This window comes from Euphorbia lathyris, chromosome 2 (assembly GCF_963576675.1).
Source record: "Euphorbia lathyris chromosome 2, ddEupLath1.1, whole genome shotgun sequence".
Lineage (NCBI taxonomy): Eukaryota > Viridiplantae > Streptophyta > Magnoliopsida > Malpighiales > Euphorbiaceae > Euphorbia > Euphorbia lathyris.
Window position 1 is genome coordinate 76,634,789 of NC_088911.1, and position 19,263 is coordinate 76,654,051.

A 19,263-nucleotide genomic window follows, 5' to 3' on the forward strand; every position below is an offset into this window, starting at 1 on the left:
GTATAAGAACGGTAGATGATAAAATGATCCCATTTAGACTAATTCTTTTCTATTGTTTTTTTGTTTGTTTTTCATAATCCTTAGAAAACTCATTTGAATCTATTAATTAATTTTCTTTCTCAATTCATTAACATTTAACCCATATTTTTCCTTATTTGAGCACTTGAAGAATCAAAACAATTGCATCAATCACATAAACGTCAAACTTCTAGCAAAAAGTGCAAAATTGCTACTGAAATAGTTTTTGTGCCACTCTCGAAAAACAAAACAAAATAAAGTAAGAGTTTCAAGCTCTTTCGAGCACTTTCGGTCATTATCTTTCCAAATTGCTAGATATAACCAACAAATCATGATGCAAATTCGAAAAATTGGTGCTGAAACTTGAGTCTCACAAATTAACTTCCAACCCGTCTAAAAAGCCTCAACCTCATTATAACCCCAATCTGAGATCATTTTTAATATTGTTTCAACCGTAACAAAGATGAAAAGACTCGGATAAACGTGCAAACTCATTGTGACTTTGTGTAAGTATAAAGGAAAGAGTATAAACACTCACCCACCTAAAATTTGTGTGATCGAGTGAAATACCTTGATGAGGTGCAATCGAGTTTCCCATAAATAATCAATTTCTTTTAATATTCCCTATTAAGATTAAACAATGATATTTCAAAACGGGAATTTGGTAATCCTTTCGTTCACACAGATGCTCATTAAACTCTCCTCTTAAAATCTTGGTTTCGGAATCACACACTTAGTTAAATCGAGAAATGGTTTGTTTCTCAATGTCTTAATCATTCGTTCTTCGACTAAAGCTTTAAAGACCGAGGAGGTTGATGGAGACGTTTTATCCTTATCTTTTAAGGTGAATTGCGATTTATTCTTGAGCTAATAATGACGTTTAATGTTTAGCTTTTCATATATTTCAATAAATCAACGAGGTATAATAAAATGTGTACTTTCAGTTAATTTTAATCATTTTAAATCTCGTTTCGTTAGTAAATAAATCAAATAATCTCGAGTCCAATGGTTGTATTTTACAGGCTTAAGGAACACACGAGACAAACAAAAGATACAGAAGGAACGCACCGTGCACCATGTAAAAGGAAGAAAATGCTCTTCGAGAGTCCCACTCGGCGTGTCATATATCTCACTCGGTGTGTGGATGTGAAGTGGACAAGACGACAATCAATAGAGACATTTACGGATAAGTTCCTTAGTCAACAAGCATCATCCTAGGTGTGGGATGACCCACATGGCGTGTGGATGGCCATATGGCGAGTGGGGAGCCTAAAACTGCTTTTCGAGCGTCGGATTTTGCCCAATTTGGGCCAGAAGCAAATCCACTCGTCATGTGAGGTAGCCACATGCCGAATGGGACCAAAATTCAGCATTTTGTGTGTGAAATGGCCGAAAAGAAATGTAATTATGATTTTGCCCTAGCTTGATTTATGTATAAATAGGAGTGCTCGACACTCAATTAGATATTCAGTTTTTGTGTAATAAAATCCTTACATTTTGAGAGCTTGTTGTAATTCTTCTGTTACCGTGATGAAGTTATGTTCCATTCGTATTTCCCAAGCTCGAGAGTTCCACCTTCGGATCCGAAGCGATGGTCTTGAGTCTGGTTAGCTAGTTCTGAAGGCTGATTCTTTTCTTTTTTTTTCCTTGTTAACTAGTTTGTACTCATTCTATATGCTATATTCGATTGTATTCCGCATTTACGCTTTTCAAAGTAATAATATATGATTACGATTTTCAATTTTATTACACTTGTTAATATTTTTTTTAAGTTGTGCGCAATGCACTTACATTAAACAAATGAAGATTATATTAAAGAGAAAGAAAACCCTCACCCCACCCATGTGATTCGAATCCATGACCTCTACGGTCATAGGTAAGCTCTCAACCAACAGGCTAAGAGCTTCACCACATACTTGTTAATATTTATTCATTGCTTTGATTCTCATAATTGATTATTATGTATGTTGATTACAAACTCTAAAATCCATTAGGATTCACATAGGTGTTGTCTTACTAGAATTGACTACCCGAAAATCGTAGGAATTGACGAGCCACGGAACTTACGGGTCCTATTTTCTGAACTTAAGAATTATAGTCGCCTTAAAAGGGAACCATGACCTAAGTAATTCACGGAGTTGGTCAGTTTACATATAATCGTCTTTGCAAGAGTAAATTGTTACTCGTATATATTATGAAATATTGTTTTTCACATGTTGTAACTTAATGTCATCCGTATCATCCCATAAAAAATGTCTCACCTATAGTTTAGGAGCAGTTTATAACTGTCACCAAACCAACCTAAAGTATTCATTACCTAGATAACGTATAAAACCGAGTAGTTTAATACTTATAGATATAAATCCTATGGATTCGATACCTGCACTTAACCAGATTTGTTACTTGATAACGATGAGGTACACTTATCCCTTAGTTAACGTTGGAGTAAGAATCACCTCGAGTGCATCGTTACTCCTCGACCCATTAATAGGCCACACTACTAATATGTGCTAGCACAAAAATGATTATTATGATCACTATGATCAGACACTTGTCAAAACTAATCCCAAATGACCTAAAAAGATTTGGGTACCTAAGGCAACTTAAATGCTTTGCTGATTGGCTTGAGATGCACACAAGAATAAAAAATGTGGTATATTGACAGCGCGTGCTTGAGGCACGTGACTGAAGATGAAACTCAATTCATCACACTTGAGCATAAACGAGGTGGAAATGTAAGTTTTAGAGACAACAAGAAGGGAAATATAGCTGGATATAGATCTATTGGAACCAATCCTGCTATTGACAATGTCTCACTTGTCGAAGGACTGAAGTACAACCTTCTGAGTGTAGTTCAACTCTGTGACAGAGATAGAAAGGTTATCTTCGAATCTTTTGGATGCACAATTATTGACAGTAAGACAAATCAATCTATTCTTACTACTCTTAGGGTAGAAATGTTTTCATGTTGAATCCAGGGGATAAATTTTCAAAAGATATATGCTTAATCTCAAAGGAAGAAAATTTATGGCTATAACACAGAAGGCTTGGTCATTTGTTGAAGGATTGCCAACAGTCAAATTTGAAAAAGATCATTTGTGGAAAGCCTGTCAATTTGGAAAACAACTTAGAAAAACTTTCAAAAGCAAAAATGTTATTTTAACAAAACGTCGTTTAGAACTACTGTATTTGGATCTCTTTGGCCATGTCCAGCCTATGAGCATGGGTGGAAAGAGATACTCTCTAGTTGTAGTAGACTATTATTCTCGTTTCACATGAATCATCTTGCTCAGTAGCAAGGATGAATCATTTGAGAATTTCTTAGCACTTTATAAGAGAACTGAGAATGAAAAGGACCTAAAAATTGCTCATATGACAAGCGACAATGGTGAGAATTAAGAAATCAACCTTTTGAAGAATTCTGTGAACATAGAGGCATTGACCATATAATTTTTATGCTCCTCAGACTCCTCAACAAAATAGGATAGTTGAGAGGAAGAATAGAACCTTAGCTGAAATGGCTAGGACAATGCTATGTATTGAATAGAGCTCTTATTAGACATATTATGAAAAAGACTCCCTACGAACTCTATAAAGGGCGTAAGTTTAAAATTGGTTATTTGAAAGCTTTCGATTGTAAATGTTTTATCTTAAATACAAAAGACAGTCTTACCAAATTTGATTCAAAAGCTGATGAATCTATTTTCCTTGGATATTCAACACACAACAGAGCCTATAGAGTTTTCAATAACTTACTCGACGTTGAGGGAGCATGGGCTAAGCACCTAATGATGTCATTTGTTCGTACAGAACTACGTCGCACTCAGCCACAAAGAAAGCCCCATTATCCCTTACATATGGCTTAAAGTGTACGTTACCCTCTGAAATCAAACTCAAGTCACTAAGGGCAAGTACAATGAAGAGACCAACATATACGCGTTAAAAGATTTTAATGACCGCTTAGAAAAAGCTCGCCTCCAAACTATAATGAAGTTTGATAAACTAATCGTGGCTCTAAGGATTCAATATCCTCCTCCATTTCTAGATATAGGTCATGATCGACCTATTGCAATCGATATGCCTTTTCCTCTATGGCTCTTTAGACTCTAGTTGTAGGGAGTGTGTTGATGGAAGGGAACTACATGAAATTGTTTAAGCGAGTCATTGCTATATTAGTCCAAGTTCACTGCACCGCCATTTGTAAACCTAGAATTGGATAGAAACAAAGCCAAAAGGGGACCAGAGTCTGACCAACCCACTCCGATGCCCAAATCAGATTTGTATGTAGACCTGAGGATGATTACAACAGTTAATCAAGATGTAATGTAAGCTTAATGAATGAATGAAGTAGTCGTACCTTGAGTAGTCACTTACTCTATTTATACTATGATCGAGTTGTGAGAGACAGTTACAAGCTTAGGGCGGGGCAAGCTACATGTCACCTGTTGATAGGTGAACGTGTGTCCGTATACCAAAGCTCGGTATTCCTTAAGCCCACTTGACCCATGATTTACGAGATTGAGTATGATTTTTGTAACAGGTGGATCATTGATGGGGTCTAAGGGGACTTTTCGGGCCAAGGCCCTAAAACTGGATTGTGATGACTCCACATGTTCTTTTTCTGGAATAGCGAGACTTCGTAACTATTGCGTTCACATTGATATCACTAAATATGATATCAACAATTAAACCAAATAGAATTTAAATATTTTTTTATTATTATTATCTTAGAAAAAAAATATTCCAATGGAACCAAGGGTTTCAAAATGAAAGTAGATAAGGAATGGAAAAAACTGAAAATGAGTTTTTGACCCTCTCATTAGCTGGGCGGGCCCCTCATTTACTTGCTTACTTCCTTTCATTTGCCTTCTCAAATAGCAACTTATTTAATAAAAATAAATAAAGAAAAGGCGTCTGCATCTTTTCCCTATCCCTCTCCTCTGCTGCACCGCATTTTCAACCCTAACCCTAACCTCCATTTTCTCTTCCATATACACAACTTAACTTAAATCGGAGCTTCGATTTTCCTTTTTTTCCTTTTTTTCCTTTTTTTCCTTTTTTCTTGAAATATTTCTCTGGAGGAAATGAATAGCTCAATCTCACTATAATGATCAACGGGGAATTGCTTTTGTTTTTTCTTTTAGAGCGCCGATCACATGGGCTTAAGCGATGCCTGAGCTTCGCAGTCGTGTACGGAGAGGCTGTGCTGGGCTAGCGCCGCTAAATAGGCAACCGGAAGAGTCTCCGCAGCAACAAAATTGTGTCAAAACTTGTGCTGCCGTAGCTAAAGAAAGAAAGAGACCCAGGACTAGATTAGAAACGAGAAGATTGAATAGGCAGGGGAAAGGGGATAATAAGGTGATTGTAGCATCAGAAAGAAACGATTGTGATTTTTTGAATTTGGAGAGGAAAAATAAGGGGAAGAAGATTTTGGCTGCTGTTGCTGTTGAACACAAGAAAGACATCCTTGATAAGGCAAACGTTGGTGTAATGGGTGACGATAGTGGTGGTTTGAGTGCCAATAAGGCTGTTGGCCAGGACGAGGAAGGGAGTACCGCACCTTTCCCTGAAAAGGTACATGTTTTTGGATGTATCTTTTCAGTTCGTGTCCATTTATCATTATTGTTGCCTCCTTTTGAATTCTCGTTCTAATTGTGAATATTTGTGTCATAAATTGGATTTCTGTTCTGTTCCTGGTTTCTATCCAATATCACCACTGTTCTTGATGAATTTCCTCTGGTGTTTTTGGCCAATTATATATTTATAGCTTTTATGCTTTTGCTCATTGTCGTGTTTTAACTACTTTGATTATATGGTAGTTTGTTTAGCTGGGATTTTGTTGGTTTTCTTTGTTGTTGTGTCAAGAGTTTTTGAGTGCTAATTAATTAGCCTGGATGCATATTTATGGTGCTTTCATTCAGTGAAGTTTGAACATTCCATATGAGAGTTATCTGTGGAACCTTCTCTTGGTTATAGTTAGTGTTGCTTTGGTGATTGTCGCTGCTGGATTGTCATTGCTAGAGTATCATTCAATATCGGGTGGCCTTGTAGTTATTCTTGTCTGCTAATTTAATATTAGTCTGTCCTTCTATTTTAAAAAATACATACTTTTTTTCCAAATCAACTACTTAGTCCTTCCATCCAGAATTCTTTTAGTCAAAAGTTAAATTTTATACAAAATGTCATGTATAACAAGTTTGGTGTTTGGACGCACAGAATTCTAGACAGAGGGACTAAGTAGTTCATTTTGAAAAATTCAGGGACTCCATAATCTTTTACAAAATGTCATGTATAACAAGTTTGATGTTTCGACGCACAGAATTCTAGACAGAGGGACTAAGTAGTTCATTTTGAAAAATTCAGGGACTCCATAATCTATTCTTTGAAATAGAAGGAGCAACTCGGGGACTAATAAATTATTTACCATTATTATTTGATCTCTTGGCTTTAGGTATATGTAAGGGTCTTTTGGAAATGTTTTTACCTTTGTTGTTGATTTTGGGAGAGTACACCAGTATATATTTATGTATGTGCGCATGATGCTTCTGTTTTTATTCTTTTTGCTAAAACTGGTTCTACTTTTGCACTGGTCTTTGATCATTAGAAATGTACTTCTGTTTTTCTGAGCTTTATACAGCATATTCAGATACTAATATTGCAAGTTGTCTCTGGTAATTATAGAAGGCTTATTATTTTCTTTCCTAAGGTTCAAGTGGGAGGATCACCTTGGTACAAAGTTGAAAGGAAGTTGGGTAAAGGTGGGTTTGGTCAGGTGTTTGTTGGTCGTCGTGTAGGTGGAAATGAACGAGGTCCTGGTCTCCTCGAGGTAAAATGGTACTGTTGTTATCTCCTTATATAGTATCAAAGCTTTTTCATGTCATAACTTTCTTTTTTTTTTCTCCAAAATGTTTTCTTTAAGGTGGCTTTGAAATTTGAGCATAGAAACAGTAAAGGTTGTAGTTATGGTCCCCCATACGAGTGGCAAGTTTATAAGTAAGTTCTTTCATCTTCTTGTCTCTTTGTGAGGCCAATTTTGTATTTATTATTTGTATTTTTTTTTCTTTATCCATCACCCATTTTTGTTCTACAGCACTCTTGGTGGTAGCCATGGGGTGCCCAGAGTACACTATAAGGGAAGGCAAGGGGATTATTATGTCATGGTATGATCTAGAATCTTATGTTTTTTCACCTTCTCATTTTTATCTGTTGATTTAATTTTTACTCATGCATTTCCAGGTTATGGACATGCTAGGGCCTAGCCTTTGGGATGTATGGAATTCTTCTGGGCAGGCGTGAGGATTTAAAGCATTTACTCTTGTATTTGCTTTTATGTTCTTGCATGTTTTCTTTTTCTCTTTCTCCTTGCATGTGGTTTCTTTTCCTATATTGCTGATAAATCCCGTTTAGCTCACCTATTTGTACTATTAATAAACCTTAAATGTTTTGAATGTAGATTTCTACTTTATTATCCTTTGGATATGTGCATGTAATTTTTTTTTAATTTTTTAATTTTCTTTCTCTTCTTTTTTGTACATAGAATGTCCTCAGAGATGGTGGCATGTATTGCTGTTGAATCTCTATCAATCTTAGACAAGATGCATTCGAGGGGGTATGTGAGTTTTGTGCAATTATCAAATTGAGGTTATATATTGTTTTCCTGATCAAAATATGCGTTCACAATTTGAAATTAGAGGCACAATTTTTTTATTCCAGTTTCAAAAATATTGCTTTATCAAAATTTAGATTCATCCTTTTTATTGTTTTAGCTATGTGCATGGAGATGTAAAGCCGGAGAACTTCTTACTTGGTCAGCCAGGTTCATCACAAGAGAAGAAGTTATTTCTTGTTGACCTTGGATTAGGTGATAAATTGTCTTCTTTCTGAAGTATTTAATTTAATTCAGTTCATGATCCTTTAATATTATTACACATGATGCTATCATACAACAGCTACCAAGTGGCGAGATGGTCCTAGTGGACAACACGTCGAATATGACCAACGACCTGATATGTTCAGGTAAGAGCATGGGGTCTTATTGTCAATCCAATTGATTGGTCATTGCTCATGATCTTTTCCTTTTTGATATTGCTAGGGGGACTGTTCGATATGCTAGTGTTCATGCTCACTTGGGAAGAACTGCTAGTAGGAGGGATGATCTTGAATCTCTAGCATATACACTTATCTTCCTGCATCGGGGAAGATTGCCGTGGCAAGGTTATCAGGTATAGCAATACTCGCTACGACATGCATGCATGCATACTTGTTGTATGCAGGTAAATTATACACCCATGGCCGTTATGACCATTAAACTTCAAAATGTAACATAAAGGCCACTCAACTTTACACTTTCTAATATTATGGCCACTAAACTTCAATCACGGCTCAAAATGACCATTGACGATCTCAAAATAAAAAATTCGAAGAATTGATGATATTCTAAGCAACTTTAATTCTTCAAAATTTTCGTTTTGAGGTCATTTAGGTGTTGTTTGTTTAGAATGCGGTTTCATGGTAAATGTCGTTCTAAACAACTTTAATTCTTGAACATTTCCATTTTGTGTTGTGTTAGTTAAAGTTTAGTGGCCATAATGTTAGGAAGTCTAAAGCTGAGTGGATTTTATGTTACCTTTTGAAGTTTAGTGGTGATACCGTGAAAATGAGTAAAGTTTAGTGGCCATGAGTGTAATTTACCCTGTTATATGCATATACAAGTGCAATGTATTGGTAGGTTTCCTTGTTAGAATTATATGCTGAAACTTCTCACATTTATGTTTATTTTAAATATACTATAGGGTGACAACAAGTCCTTCTTAGTTTGCAAAAAGAAGATGGCAGTGTCTCCTGAAATGTTGTGTTGCTTTTGTCCTCCACCTCTTAAGCAATTTCTTGAAATTGTGGTGAATATGAAATTTGATGAAGAACCAAACTATTCCAAGTTAATCTCTTTGTTTGAGGGTCTACTAGGACCAAATCCAGCTATAAGGCCCATAAACACCGAGGGTGCTCAAAAGGTAACTGCAATGCAATTGAATTTTTATCCTTCCCATTATTTTTTTTGGCTTGTATAATTATATCTCGTACATTCTATCAGATCATCTGCCAAGTTGGTCAAAAGCGTGGTAGGTTGAATATTGAGGAAGATGATGATGGGCAACCTAGGAAGAAGGTCCGATTAGGAGTACCTGCCACACAATGGATTTCTATTTACAATGCTAGGTTACCAATGAAACAAAGGTGGGGCTCTGTACTTTTTTGTCCAGAAATGGTTGATTTGTTTGCAAAGATTTTAAGTTACTTGGGAGCTGTAACTATGTTGTGGTCTTATTCTTGAAGTTTGATAAGCTAATTGTTGGATTGATGTCTTATTTACACATCATTGAAGTCTTTTTAATTAGTAGGATCTATGTGCATATCGTTAAAATTTAGTTCTATATAAATACAATCTAAGAACAGTAGTATTGTTGGAACTATTAGTATTTCACTGATTTGAAATTTAACATTCACAAGTTTAAGCAAATAGTAATGGCTTAATGCTTCTCCAGCCCCCTTAACTTGTCCAAATTGGTCATTTTACCCCTCCAACTCATCGAATGTCCTATTTACCCCCTTAACTCCATAAAAATGGTATTTCTCACCCCCTTAACTTGTCCAAATTTGTCATTTTACCCCTTCTCAACTCATCGAATATCCTATTTACCCCCTTAACTCCATAAAAGTGGTATTTCTCACCACTTATGATCTTATTTACCCTCTTAACTCCATAAAAATGGTATTTCTTATCCCTTTATAATAGTCAAAAAAGTTGAAAAGAGAAAGAACGAATAAAAAATACAAATAACAAGAACATTAATATAAACAAGTTAAATACATTATATGTAGGGATAATGTACCAAAATAGGCCTATGATGTTTAGGAAAGTATCAATTTAGGTTCCACTTACAAAATAGCATAAATATAGGTTTAATGTTTAAAAAAAGTTATCAATTTAGGCTTCGATAACGGATTGTAAGGGGTGAAAAATACCACTTTTATGGAGTTAAGGGGGGTAAATAGAACATTCTATAAGTTGGGGGGATAAATGGACAAGTTGAGGGGGTGAGAAATACCACTTTTATGGAGTTAAGGGGGTAAATAGGACATTTGATGAGTTGAGGGGGTAAAATGATCAATTTGGACAAGTTAAGGGGGCTGGGGAAGCATTAGGCCAATAGTAATTGATCTATAAACAATCAAATCATTCACTATTAATAGTAAGAGAATTATCTAAATTTGCACATGTAGTTGGATTTCTTTTCTTTGAATGAGTGTAAGTGTTCTTCTGGCTGTTTGATTAATGATTATGAACATAGTTGTCAAATCGGATTGGACTCTTGAATCGAAATCCTCTTTTGTGACTCTCTGTGACTCGTGAATCTAACCGTAAGATTCAGTTCAAATTCACAATATTATAAAAAAAATAAAATGTGTTAAAAAACTTGAAAGCACTAAATCAATTATGGCAATTTTTAACAACCGTCCATGTCTTGGCTGGATGAAATTGTGGCAGTAGGAATAGTATTTTTTTTTTATCTTTTTTAATTTCTTCATTTTCTTATTTTAGTTTTACTTTCCTCCTTTTACACCCTAGCACTGACTTGTTGCTGCCGCCTCAAATCCAGCCCTCACTTTCCTTCTTAAATTCTCCATTAGTTTCTGCTTTCCATTCAAGAAGACATAGTTTCTATTTTTGTCTCCTTTTTCTTAAATTCACCTTTAGTTACTGCTTTCCATTCAAGAAGACCTAGTTTCCATTTTTCTCTTCTTTTTCTTAAATTCTCCATTAGTTTCTGCCTTCCATTCAAGAAGCCCTTGTTTCCATTTTTGTCTCCTTTTTTCTTAAATTCTCCAGTAGTTTCTGCTTTCTATTCAAGAAGACCTAGTTTCCATTTTTGTCTCCTTTTTCTTAATACCAACCATGAATTTCTCCCTTAATATCTGCTTTCCTTTTTCTTAACACCAAGCGTGATTTTCTCCCTTAATTTCTGCTTTCCTTTTTCTTAACGCCAAACATGATTTTCTCCCTTAATTTCTGCTTTTTTTTTTTTTTTTTTTTTCTAAAATTTGTGGACGGCTGATTTATAGCCTCCGCCCCTGATCATTAGCCATGTCCAAGATTCGGCTGACTCGATTGACTTGCCTGATTCGCATGAGTCAGTACCGATTGAGACAATTCGGCACCGAGTCTTGGTCGAGTTTGAATCTCCCTATAGAGACGGATCGAAAGCTACCTGACTCGAACCACGACTCGTATGAGTTTGATAACAGTGATTAAGATCTGGATATGGAAGCTTACTGCTTCCTGATCTGGATATGATTTTCCTAGCATATTTGTTTTATAATTTTACTATGCTACTAGGTACCATTACAATGTTGCTGATGGAAGGTTGGCACAACATGTGGATAGAGGGATTGCTGATGGTTTGCTGATAAGTAGTGTAGCATCTTCCTCTAATCTCTGGGCATTAATAATGGACGCTGGAACTGGTTTCACAAGCCAGGTTTATGAACTATCACCTATTTTCTTACACAAGGTGAATCTGGCTCTACGTATGCACGCATCATATTTTTCTTTCTTTCCATACAATTAACAGCAAGCATTGAAACAATGAGCTAAATTTTCTTCCAAAATAACAGGAATGGATTATGGATCAATGGGAGAAGAACTATTATATCAGTTCTATTGCTGGGGCAACTAATGGGAGCTCACTTGTGGTGATGTCCAAAGGTTTATTCGTGTTCTTCATTGAGTAGTTATCTTTAATAAGTAAACTTCTCTGGTGTGTCTTTTTTTTATATGCTTCTTGCTGCTATTGTGGCTCTATTTGGCAATGCAAGCTGAGTTTGTTAGTGCTCTTGGTTTGATCCCCACCTATGTTGCATGGAAACAGACACTGGAAATGTTATTTCTAAAACAGACACAGGCACAGACACGAACCACGTAACCGCTACTAAAGATAAGTGTCCTTGCAACATAGATCACTGCTAAAACACATCCGGCAGGAAGGTTGTGAGGAGCCTTAACTGGGACTAAGCGCCAAACAGGGTTGTCTCAGTGAGGATATATGTGTTTCACACACACACACACACACAAAAGATACTTGCTACTTATGATTTTTATCTGTTTATTTCTTCTTATTAATACTTCATTCTCTGGTGGGGTTGTGTGTATTAAGACAGTCATTAAAGAAGCTTTATAAGAATGAGGACAGTTATGGATTAGGAAACCTAGTTCTTTTGATAACAAAATAAATTATACCTTGACAACTAGTTCTTTTGATCACAACTTCTGAATTCTTTGAAAATGACAGATCGTCATTGGATTATAAATAGGGGCATGTACTGTCTAAGCCCGAGTTCTCCTTTGCCCATGGGAAATTTTTGTCCATGCAGACAGATACAAAATCTGGATTGATGGTATTGTAATAGAAAAGAAAAAGAATAAAAAATTGTGTCAAGCATAACTCTTAAATTCCGAAAGTTTTATATTTGAAACAACTGGGACCAAGGTGTTCTTGAGATGGAACCTAAGTGGCTTTCAGTAGTTTTCCCCTCCATATAGAACATTTGTTATGGTGTTTTTTTTTTATGGCCTGCATAAACATTGCTGTATAACTTGGACCATGTATTTTCTCTGTTAGCTACGGAGTAAAGACATTTTGAATTCAACACCTCCAATTTGATATTTCTAATGTGGATTTTTGTGTTTGTATGTTGCAGTATTTCCTTTGGTAATGCAAAGTTGTATATCTAGAAGAATTTGAGCTAGGAATATATCTTTGGGAACAAAGATTCATGATCATTTTTGTTTGCAGGGACCCAATACACTCAACAGTCTTACAAGGTTAGTGACTCATTCCCCTTTAAATGGATAAACAAAAAGTGGAGAGAAGGATTTCATGTGACTTCAATGGCAACTGCTGGTAGTCGATGGGGTGTTGTCATGTCTCGCAATGCTGGCTTCAGTGACCAGGTCAAAATTCTTAATTATGCTGTCAATTACTTACCTAGATACATCGTGAAATATTCTGCAGCATTTGTGCTGGCTTGGAAAAACAACTATCATACATATTTCTTTTGGCTTGGATAGGTTGTTGAGCTTGATTTTCTATATCCAAGCGAGGGCATTCATAGACGTTGGGATAATGGATTTCGTATTACTTCAACAGCAGCTACTTTTGATCAAGCTGCTCTCATCTTAAGTGTGCCGAGGCGTAAACCTGGGGATGAGACCCAAGAAACTTTGCGTACATCTCAATTTCCGAGCACACATGTCAAGGTAATTTCAGGCATTATTATGCCGTTAGAGCTATTATCTTGATATGTGATTTAAATTCTAAGATAGGATATGGTATAGCCCCGAATCATTTCGGGACTAAGGCTTTGTTGTTGTTATAGGATATGGTATAGATCTGCCTATCATAAAAGGTTTTCTGACCTTTGGTGTATGCATTTCTACCTTATTAGGACACTGACTCATTGGAACACATATTTCCTTTTAAAACATTATGTCCATTTCTATCAATGAAAGTCTCTTTTTTAACCAACAGATAAAAAAATGCCTTGTTTATTGCTAATTTGTCTGCTAGTTGAATTCAACTTCTTACATAGCGCATATTAAAAATTCATTGTTTTCGTTATTACGCTTGCATTTGTTATCATGTTCTAATGTAGAAAGTTGAAAACTCATCATGCAACAAAATTGAGTTATCAGTGATATTACAATTGTTTGAGTGTATCTATCTTGTACTAATGCTCTCTCTTTTCAAATTTTTTTCTTCTACAAAAAACTTAGTTCCGTTGCTAATTTTGGGTGAAAAAAAAAAAAAGCCAACAAAAGCATATAGTAGGAAGTGCGTATACTGCTTAATCTGTTTTACAATATCCTGAAATGATTATGTGCAGGAAAAATGGGCAAAGAATCTGTATCTTGCATGTTTGTGCTATGGACGAACTGTTTCTTGAATATGATATCCTGCGAATGATGAAAAGATCTGGTGATATTCTACTTCTTCCTGTAACGCATTTTCTCTAAGAAGTTGATCATTTTAATTGTACAAATGAAGTAGGAGAAATAGCTGAGCAAATGGGTGTATATTTTTCATCGAAGCTGTAAGTTGGGCATTTATAGGGGAGGGTTTGGCATGCACATGTTGTGTATTCTAAAAAATGGAGACAGAGAATAGCCATAGGTAATTTACATTACTTGATGTTCGATTCCTCACCATTTTGGCCCTACTAATATTTGAGTGAGTTTAATTTTTGGTACCAACACACGACAGACAAAGAATGTCTCACTTTACCATGGCAAAAGCGTCTGTAATCTACTTAAATCTGTCTTTATTTATTATATATGTATAAGTTATGCATAAATATATGAATTTCAAAAAGTAAAGATAAAAAAATAATTTTTTTGATGAAAAAAATTGGAAGATCGAATACAGAATATAGAAGTATCTCAAACAACAGGTGTTAGATTTGTTGATGCTGTTTATAATCTTTGTTTTATTTATGCTTCATTGCAGTGCTAGTGAATCTCTATGCATCCAAAAAGTTACTAAAGTTAAACTGTATTTTGTTTGCTTTAAATAAGTTCGGGAGGTCAATAGCTAACCTTAAGTGAGTTCAGCGAATCAATAGGTCACTTTAAGTGAGTTTTAGGGGTTAATAGGTCATTTTCTAACCTTTTGCACTTAGGGATTGTATTACTCTTAACATTTGAATCAATAAGCCACTTTAAGTGAGTTTAGGGGTTAATAGGTCATTTTCTATTCTTTTGCACTTAGGCCTTGGATTACTGTTAACATTCATGCGTATCTTTGTTTTGACTCGACTGGCTGGTAGTTTGCTTTTTTCGATTAGTCTGGTGGTGGTTATGGAAGTGGAGGAATTGCTGGGTCTTTAATGGTACAGTGATGGAAATAATAAGGTGAATTTCATCCTTGTTCAAGTTCGTGATTGTGTTATCAAGACTCTTGTTTCATTCCGGGGGTCTACTCTATTTGGGCAAGCAAGAAACTCCCAGTGGAGCAATGGATTAAATTGAACACCGATGGGGTCTCTAAGGGTAACTATGGGTTTGTGGCTGCTGGGGGCATCCTGTGGGACTTGAATGGAGTGGTGTGGTGGCTTTGTTTCTAACATTGGCCTTTGGAATGTGTTACTGGTTGTGGGGCTTATTTTTATGGTCTATGAATGGAAATCTTATTGCTTCTCTCACCCTTTTACTTAGCTTACTAATAGTTAATGGTTGTTATGGTCTTTCAGGATCGGGAGTGTTACTTTTGTTCGCATGTTAAAGGAACATAGTAACTGGTTGAATGGAGAATTTTGCAGGTTTTTTTTTATTTTTTTTTATTTTTTTTTAAACCTTGGGGTCATTATGGGTGTGATCTGCAGACTTCCTTGAGTCTCACTAGAGCTACTCGAGTGTAGCTTTCTTCCTTTCTTGTGTTTTGTTCTTGGGTGTTTATCCTTCTCGTGTTCACAAATAGAGAATTAATAAAACGTTTTCAATTATATGTGGTCAAATGGGTTTTTTTGGGTCAAGTTCAAAGGATTTCTTTCTGATGTATTCAGTCCATTTCTTAAGTGGACTGTTTAATTGAACAAGGGAGAATGTATGGGATAGTGCCAATTTAATTTCAATGTATGACATGAACCATAATATAAATATCGTTGGGGCGTTCCCTACTCAGCGACGCGCTGCACTTCCTAGACCCGGGTGTAGTGATAAATGTGCAAGGGTTGCTAGGTCGTCGTCCTGAAGCGGCGCGCCACCCCAGGACCCGGGGGTGGTGTCAAATATGCAAGGGTTGCGGGTAAATAAGCTAGTCCACGGTAATGGTAGGGGTAGGGGTAAGGGTAGTAGGTAACGCTTTGGGACATGGAACATATGTTCTTTGACAGGAAGATTAGCTGAAATTGTAGATGTTATGAAGAGGAGGAGAATAAATATATTATGCCTACAAGAAACCAAGTGGGTTGGAGCCAAGGTTAGAGAGATAGCTCCTTGGGGTTATAAGCTTTGGTACTCAGGAAAGGATAAGGGTAGAAATGGAGTAGGTATTCTTATTAATAGGGAGTATATTGATGAGGTAGTAGCGGTGTCTAGGAAGAGCGATAGAATTATGAGTGTTAAGCTAGTGATAGGGGATGAGGTTGTGAATGTCATTAGTGCATATGCGCCACAAATAGGATTAGATGTGTCTATAAGACAAGCTTTTTGGGATGACTTAGAGGAAGTGGTGCAACAGGTTCATAGGGATGAAAAAATGGTACTAGGGGGTGATCTCAATGGACACGTGGGTTCTAGGCGAGATGGGTTCGAGAGTGTTCATGGAGGGTATGGCTTTGGAGATAAGAATGAAGCAGGAAATGATATTTTGGAATTCGCATCAGCCTATGACTTGAGTATCATGAACACATGGTTTATGAAGAGAACATCCCACTTAGTGACTTATCGGAGTGGCGGTAATGCGAGCCAAATTGACTTCTTCTTAGTAAGGAGTGCTTGGAGAAAGAGTTATATTGATTGTAAGGTGATCCCTGGTGAGAGTACGACAACCCAACATAGAGTAGTGGTGCTAGATTTTCGAAGTAGGAAATGTATAAGAAAACAAACACCTCAAGTAGAGACTAAAATTAAGTGGTGGAAATTGCAAGGGGAGAATCAACAAAAATTTGTGGATGAGATGACCAAAAAAGATATTTGGACTTGCAATATGGATTCAGATATAGATTCGATATGGAATAAGATGGAGCATAGTATAAGGGAAGTAGCGAAGGAAGTTCTAGGGGAATCTAAAGGTAGCATACCACCGGGTAAGGACACATCTTGGTGGACAGAAGAAGTACGACAAGCAGTAAAGAGTAAGAGAGAATCCTATAAACTATTGGGGAAATGTAGGAGTGACGAGAACTACGAAAAATACAAAGAGGCTAAAAGGGAAGTAAAGAAGGTCATACGAGATGCTAGAGCAAAGGTGAATCGGGATCTGTATACAAGATTGGATACGAAAGAAGGGGAAAGAGACATATATAGAATTGCTCGGATGAGAGATAGGAAGACGCGAGATCTCGGAAAAGTTAAATGTGTGAAGGATGTGGATCAGAAAGTCCTAGTTGGAGATAAGGATATCAAGGAACGATGGAGGTCCTATTTTGATGACTTATTTAATGGAGATCGCCAACAAGATGTTGGAGATATAAGTATCCATCACGATATGATAAATCATGAATGCCTGCGGAGAATTCAAAAGGGTGAAGTCAAAATGACATTAAGTAAGATGAAGTTGAAGAAAGCAGTAGGACCTGATGGCATCCCTATTGAGATTTGGAGATGTTTGGGAGAAAGAGGAATCGAATGGTTGACGACGTTCTTCAACAAAATTTGGAGAAACAATAAGATGCCATCAGAATGGAGGAAAAGTACCTTAATCCCTTTGTATAAGAACAAAGGCGATGTCCAAGATTGTGCCAACTATCGGGGAATCAAATTAATGAGTCACACTATGAAACTTTGGGAGCGAGTGATTGAACAAAGGCTAAGGAGGACGGTGAAGATCTCGGAAAACCAGTTTGGCTTTATGCCGGGAAGATCAACTATGGAAGCCATCCATCTAATGAGACAATTAATGGAGCACTATCGAAATAAGAAGAAAGACTTGCATATGGTTTTCATTGACTTGGAGAAAGCATATGATAAGGTACCAAGGGAAGTACTTTGGTGGGCCTTGACAAGGAAAGGCATTTCGCGGAAATATATTGACATCATAAAGGACATGTATGAGGGAGTATGCACGAGTGTACGTACTAGTGTTGGGAAGACTGAAGAGTTTCCTATTACGATTGGAGTGCATCAAGGTTCCGCATTAAGCCCATTTCTTTTTGCCATCGTTATGGATGAACTAACAAGTTCACTTCAAGATGGTATACCATGGTGCATGCTGTTTGCAGATGATATTGTGTTGGTTGATGAGACGAAAGAAGGAGTGGAGATGAAGTTGGAACTATGGAGGCAAACTCTAGAATCTAGAGGCTTTAAGTTGAGTCGAAGTAAGACGGAATATTTGGAGTGTAAGTTTAGCGGCCGTAGGAGTAGGGAGGCAGGGACAATCACCCTAGATGGGAGAGTTGTTCAGGCCTCGGATTGCTTCCGGTATTTAGGATCTATTATCCAAACGGATGGAGAAGTAGATGGAGATGTTGCTCATAGGATTAAAGCTGGTTGGTCGAAGTGGAAGAGTGCTACGGGTTTTCTTTGTGATCCCGGCATGCCTAATAGATTGAAGGGAAAATTCTACCGGACGGCAATTAGACCAGCATTGTTATATGGTACGGAGTGTTGGACAGTGAAACACTGCCACATCCATAAGATGTCGGTGGCGGATATGCGTATGTTGAGATGGATGTGTGGTCACACGAGAAAGGACCGGGTGCGTAATGAAATAATTAGGACAAAAGTAGGGGTCACATCTATTGAGAATAAAATGAGAGAAAACCGACTAAGGTGGTTTGGCCATGTGAGACGTAGAGCGCTTGATGCGCCGGTTAGGAGAACCGAAGAGTGGCAAAGGGATGTAGTGGTGAGGGGTAGGGGAAGACCTAAGCAAACTTGGAGGAGGGTGATCGAGAGTGATATGAGTTTATTGGGAATTGAGGAAAATATGGTAGTGGATAGGACGGAGTGGAGGGAGCGAATCTGTGTCGCTGACACGACTTGATTTTCACGGTTTTATATGATGGTTCATGTTAGCCGACCCCGAATCATTTCGGGACTAAGGCTTTGTTGTTATTGTTGTTGTACAAAATGACAACATTTTACCCTCAAAGTTTGTGAAATGTATTAATTTAACGGAACTTGATGTCTCAATGTTTGTAAAATTATATTAATTTATCTCGAAGTTCCATTACCTTGAGATAAATTGCTATTATTGTATGTTAAGATTAAAATGTTGCTATTTTGTAGGTTGAGATTAAATTGGTACTTTCTAAGCAATTTTTATGTTATTTTGGCATTTTATCCCAAATAAGCATGCTATAACTTCCAACTTATGTACTCATTTTGTTTCGAAATAGACTATCATTGAAATAATTGATCTTTTAGAAGATTGCAAAACAAATGCGGTTAATTTGTGTTTTTAGCTAAAAGATTTTATTACTATTATATTAATTACCTTCATTAATAAAGGAAAGGTATATTTGGTA

General features: G+C 36.6%; 1 protein-coding gene across 2 annotated transcripts; it reads left to right on the plus strand.

Annotated features, from left to right (window-relative positions):
• Positions 1 to 4,905: 4,905 nt before the first annotated feature.
• Positions 4,906 to 14,359, plus strand: LOC136218650 (casein kinase 1-like protein HD16). Of its 2 annotated transcripts, XM_066005667.1 has the most exons (16): positions 4,906 to 5,592; positions 6,725 to 6,844; positions 6,938 to 7,011; positions 7,109 to 7,178; positions 7,255 to 7,310; positions 7,556 to 7,627; positions 7,785 to 7,879; positions 7,968 to 8,034; positions 8,111 to 8,240; positions 8,811 to 9,029; positions 9,110 to 9,252; positions 11,414 to 11,588; positions 11,692 to 11,782; positions 12,870 to 13,027; positions 13,145 to 13,333; positions 13,960 to 14,359. In XM_066005667.1, exons 1-16 carry the CDS (start codon positions 5,188 to 5,190, stop codon positions 14,017 to 14,019), a joined length of 2,124 nt encoding a protein of 707 aa, XP_065861739.1. In that variant the 5' UTR covers positions 4,906 to 5,187; the 3' UTR covers positions 14,020 to 14,359. The 2 variants fall into 2 exon arrangements, with proteins under 2 accessions (XP_065861739.1, XP_065861740.1); XM_066005668.1 differs by lacking the exons at positions 4,906 to 5,592; positions 6,725 to 6,844 and having other exon boundaries at positions 6,943 to 7,011; positions 7,255 to 7,335.
• Positions 14,360 to 19,263: the final 4,904 nt, after the last annotated feature.

What these genes read in the sequence shown, in the direction of transcription:
- LOC136218650 (XM_066005667.1), top strand. Translation starts at nt 5,188, where the DNA reads ATGCCTGAGCTTCGCAGTCGTGTACGGAGAGGCTGTGCTGGGCTAGCG. An exon ending in TGGAATTCTTCTGGGCAGGC is followed by an intron (nt 7,311 to 7,555) that starts GTGAGGATTTAA and finishes TTTTGTACATAG; the next exon opens with AATGTCCTCAGAGATGGTGG. An exon ending in AGGTTACCAATGAAACAAAG is followed by an intron (nt 9,253 to 11,413) that starts GTGGGGCTCTGT and finishes CTATGCTACTAG; the next exon opens with GTACCATTACAATGTTGCTG.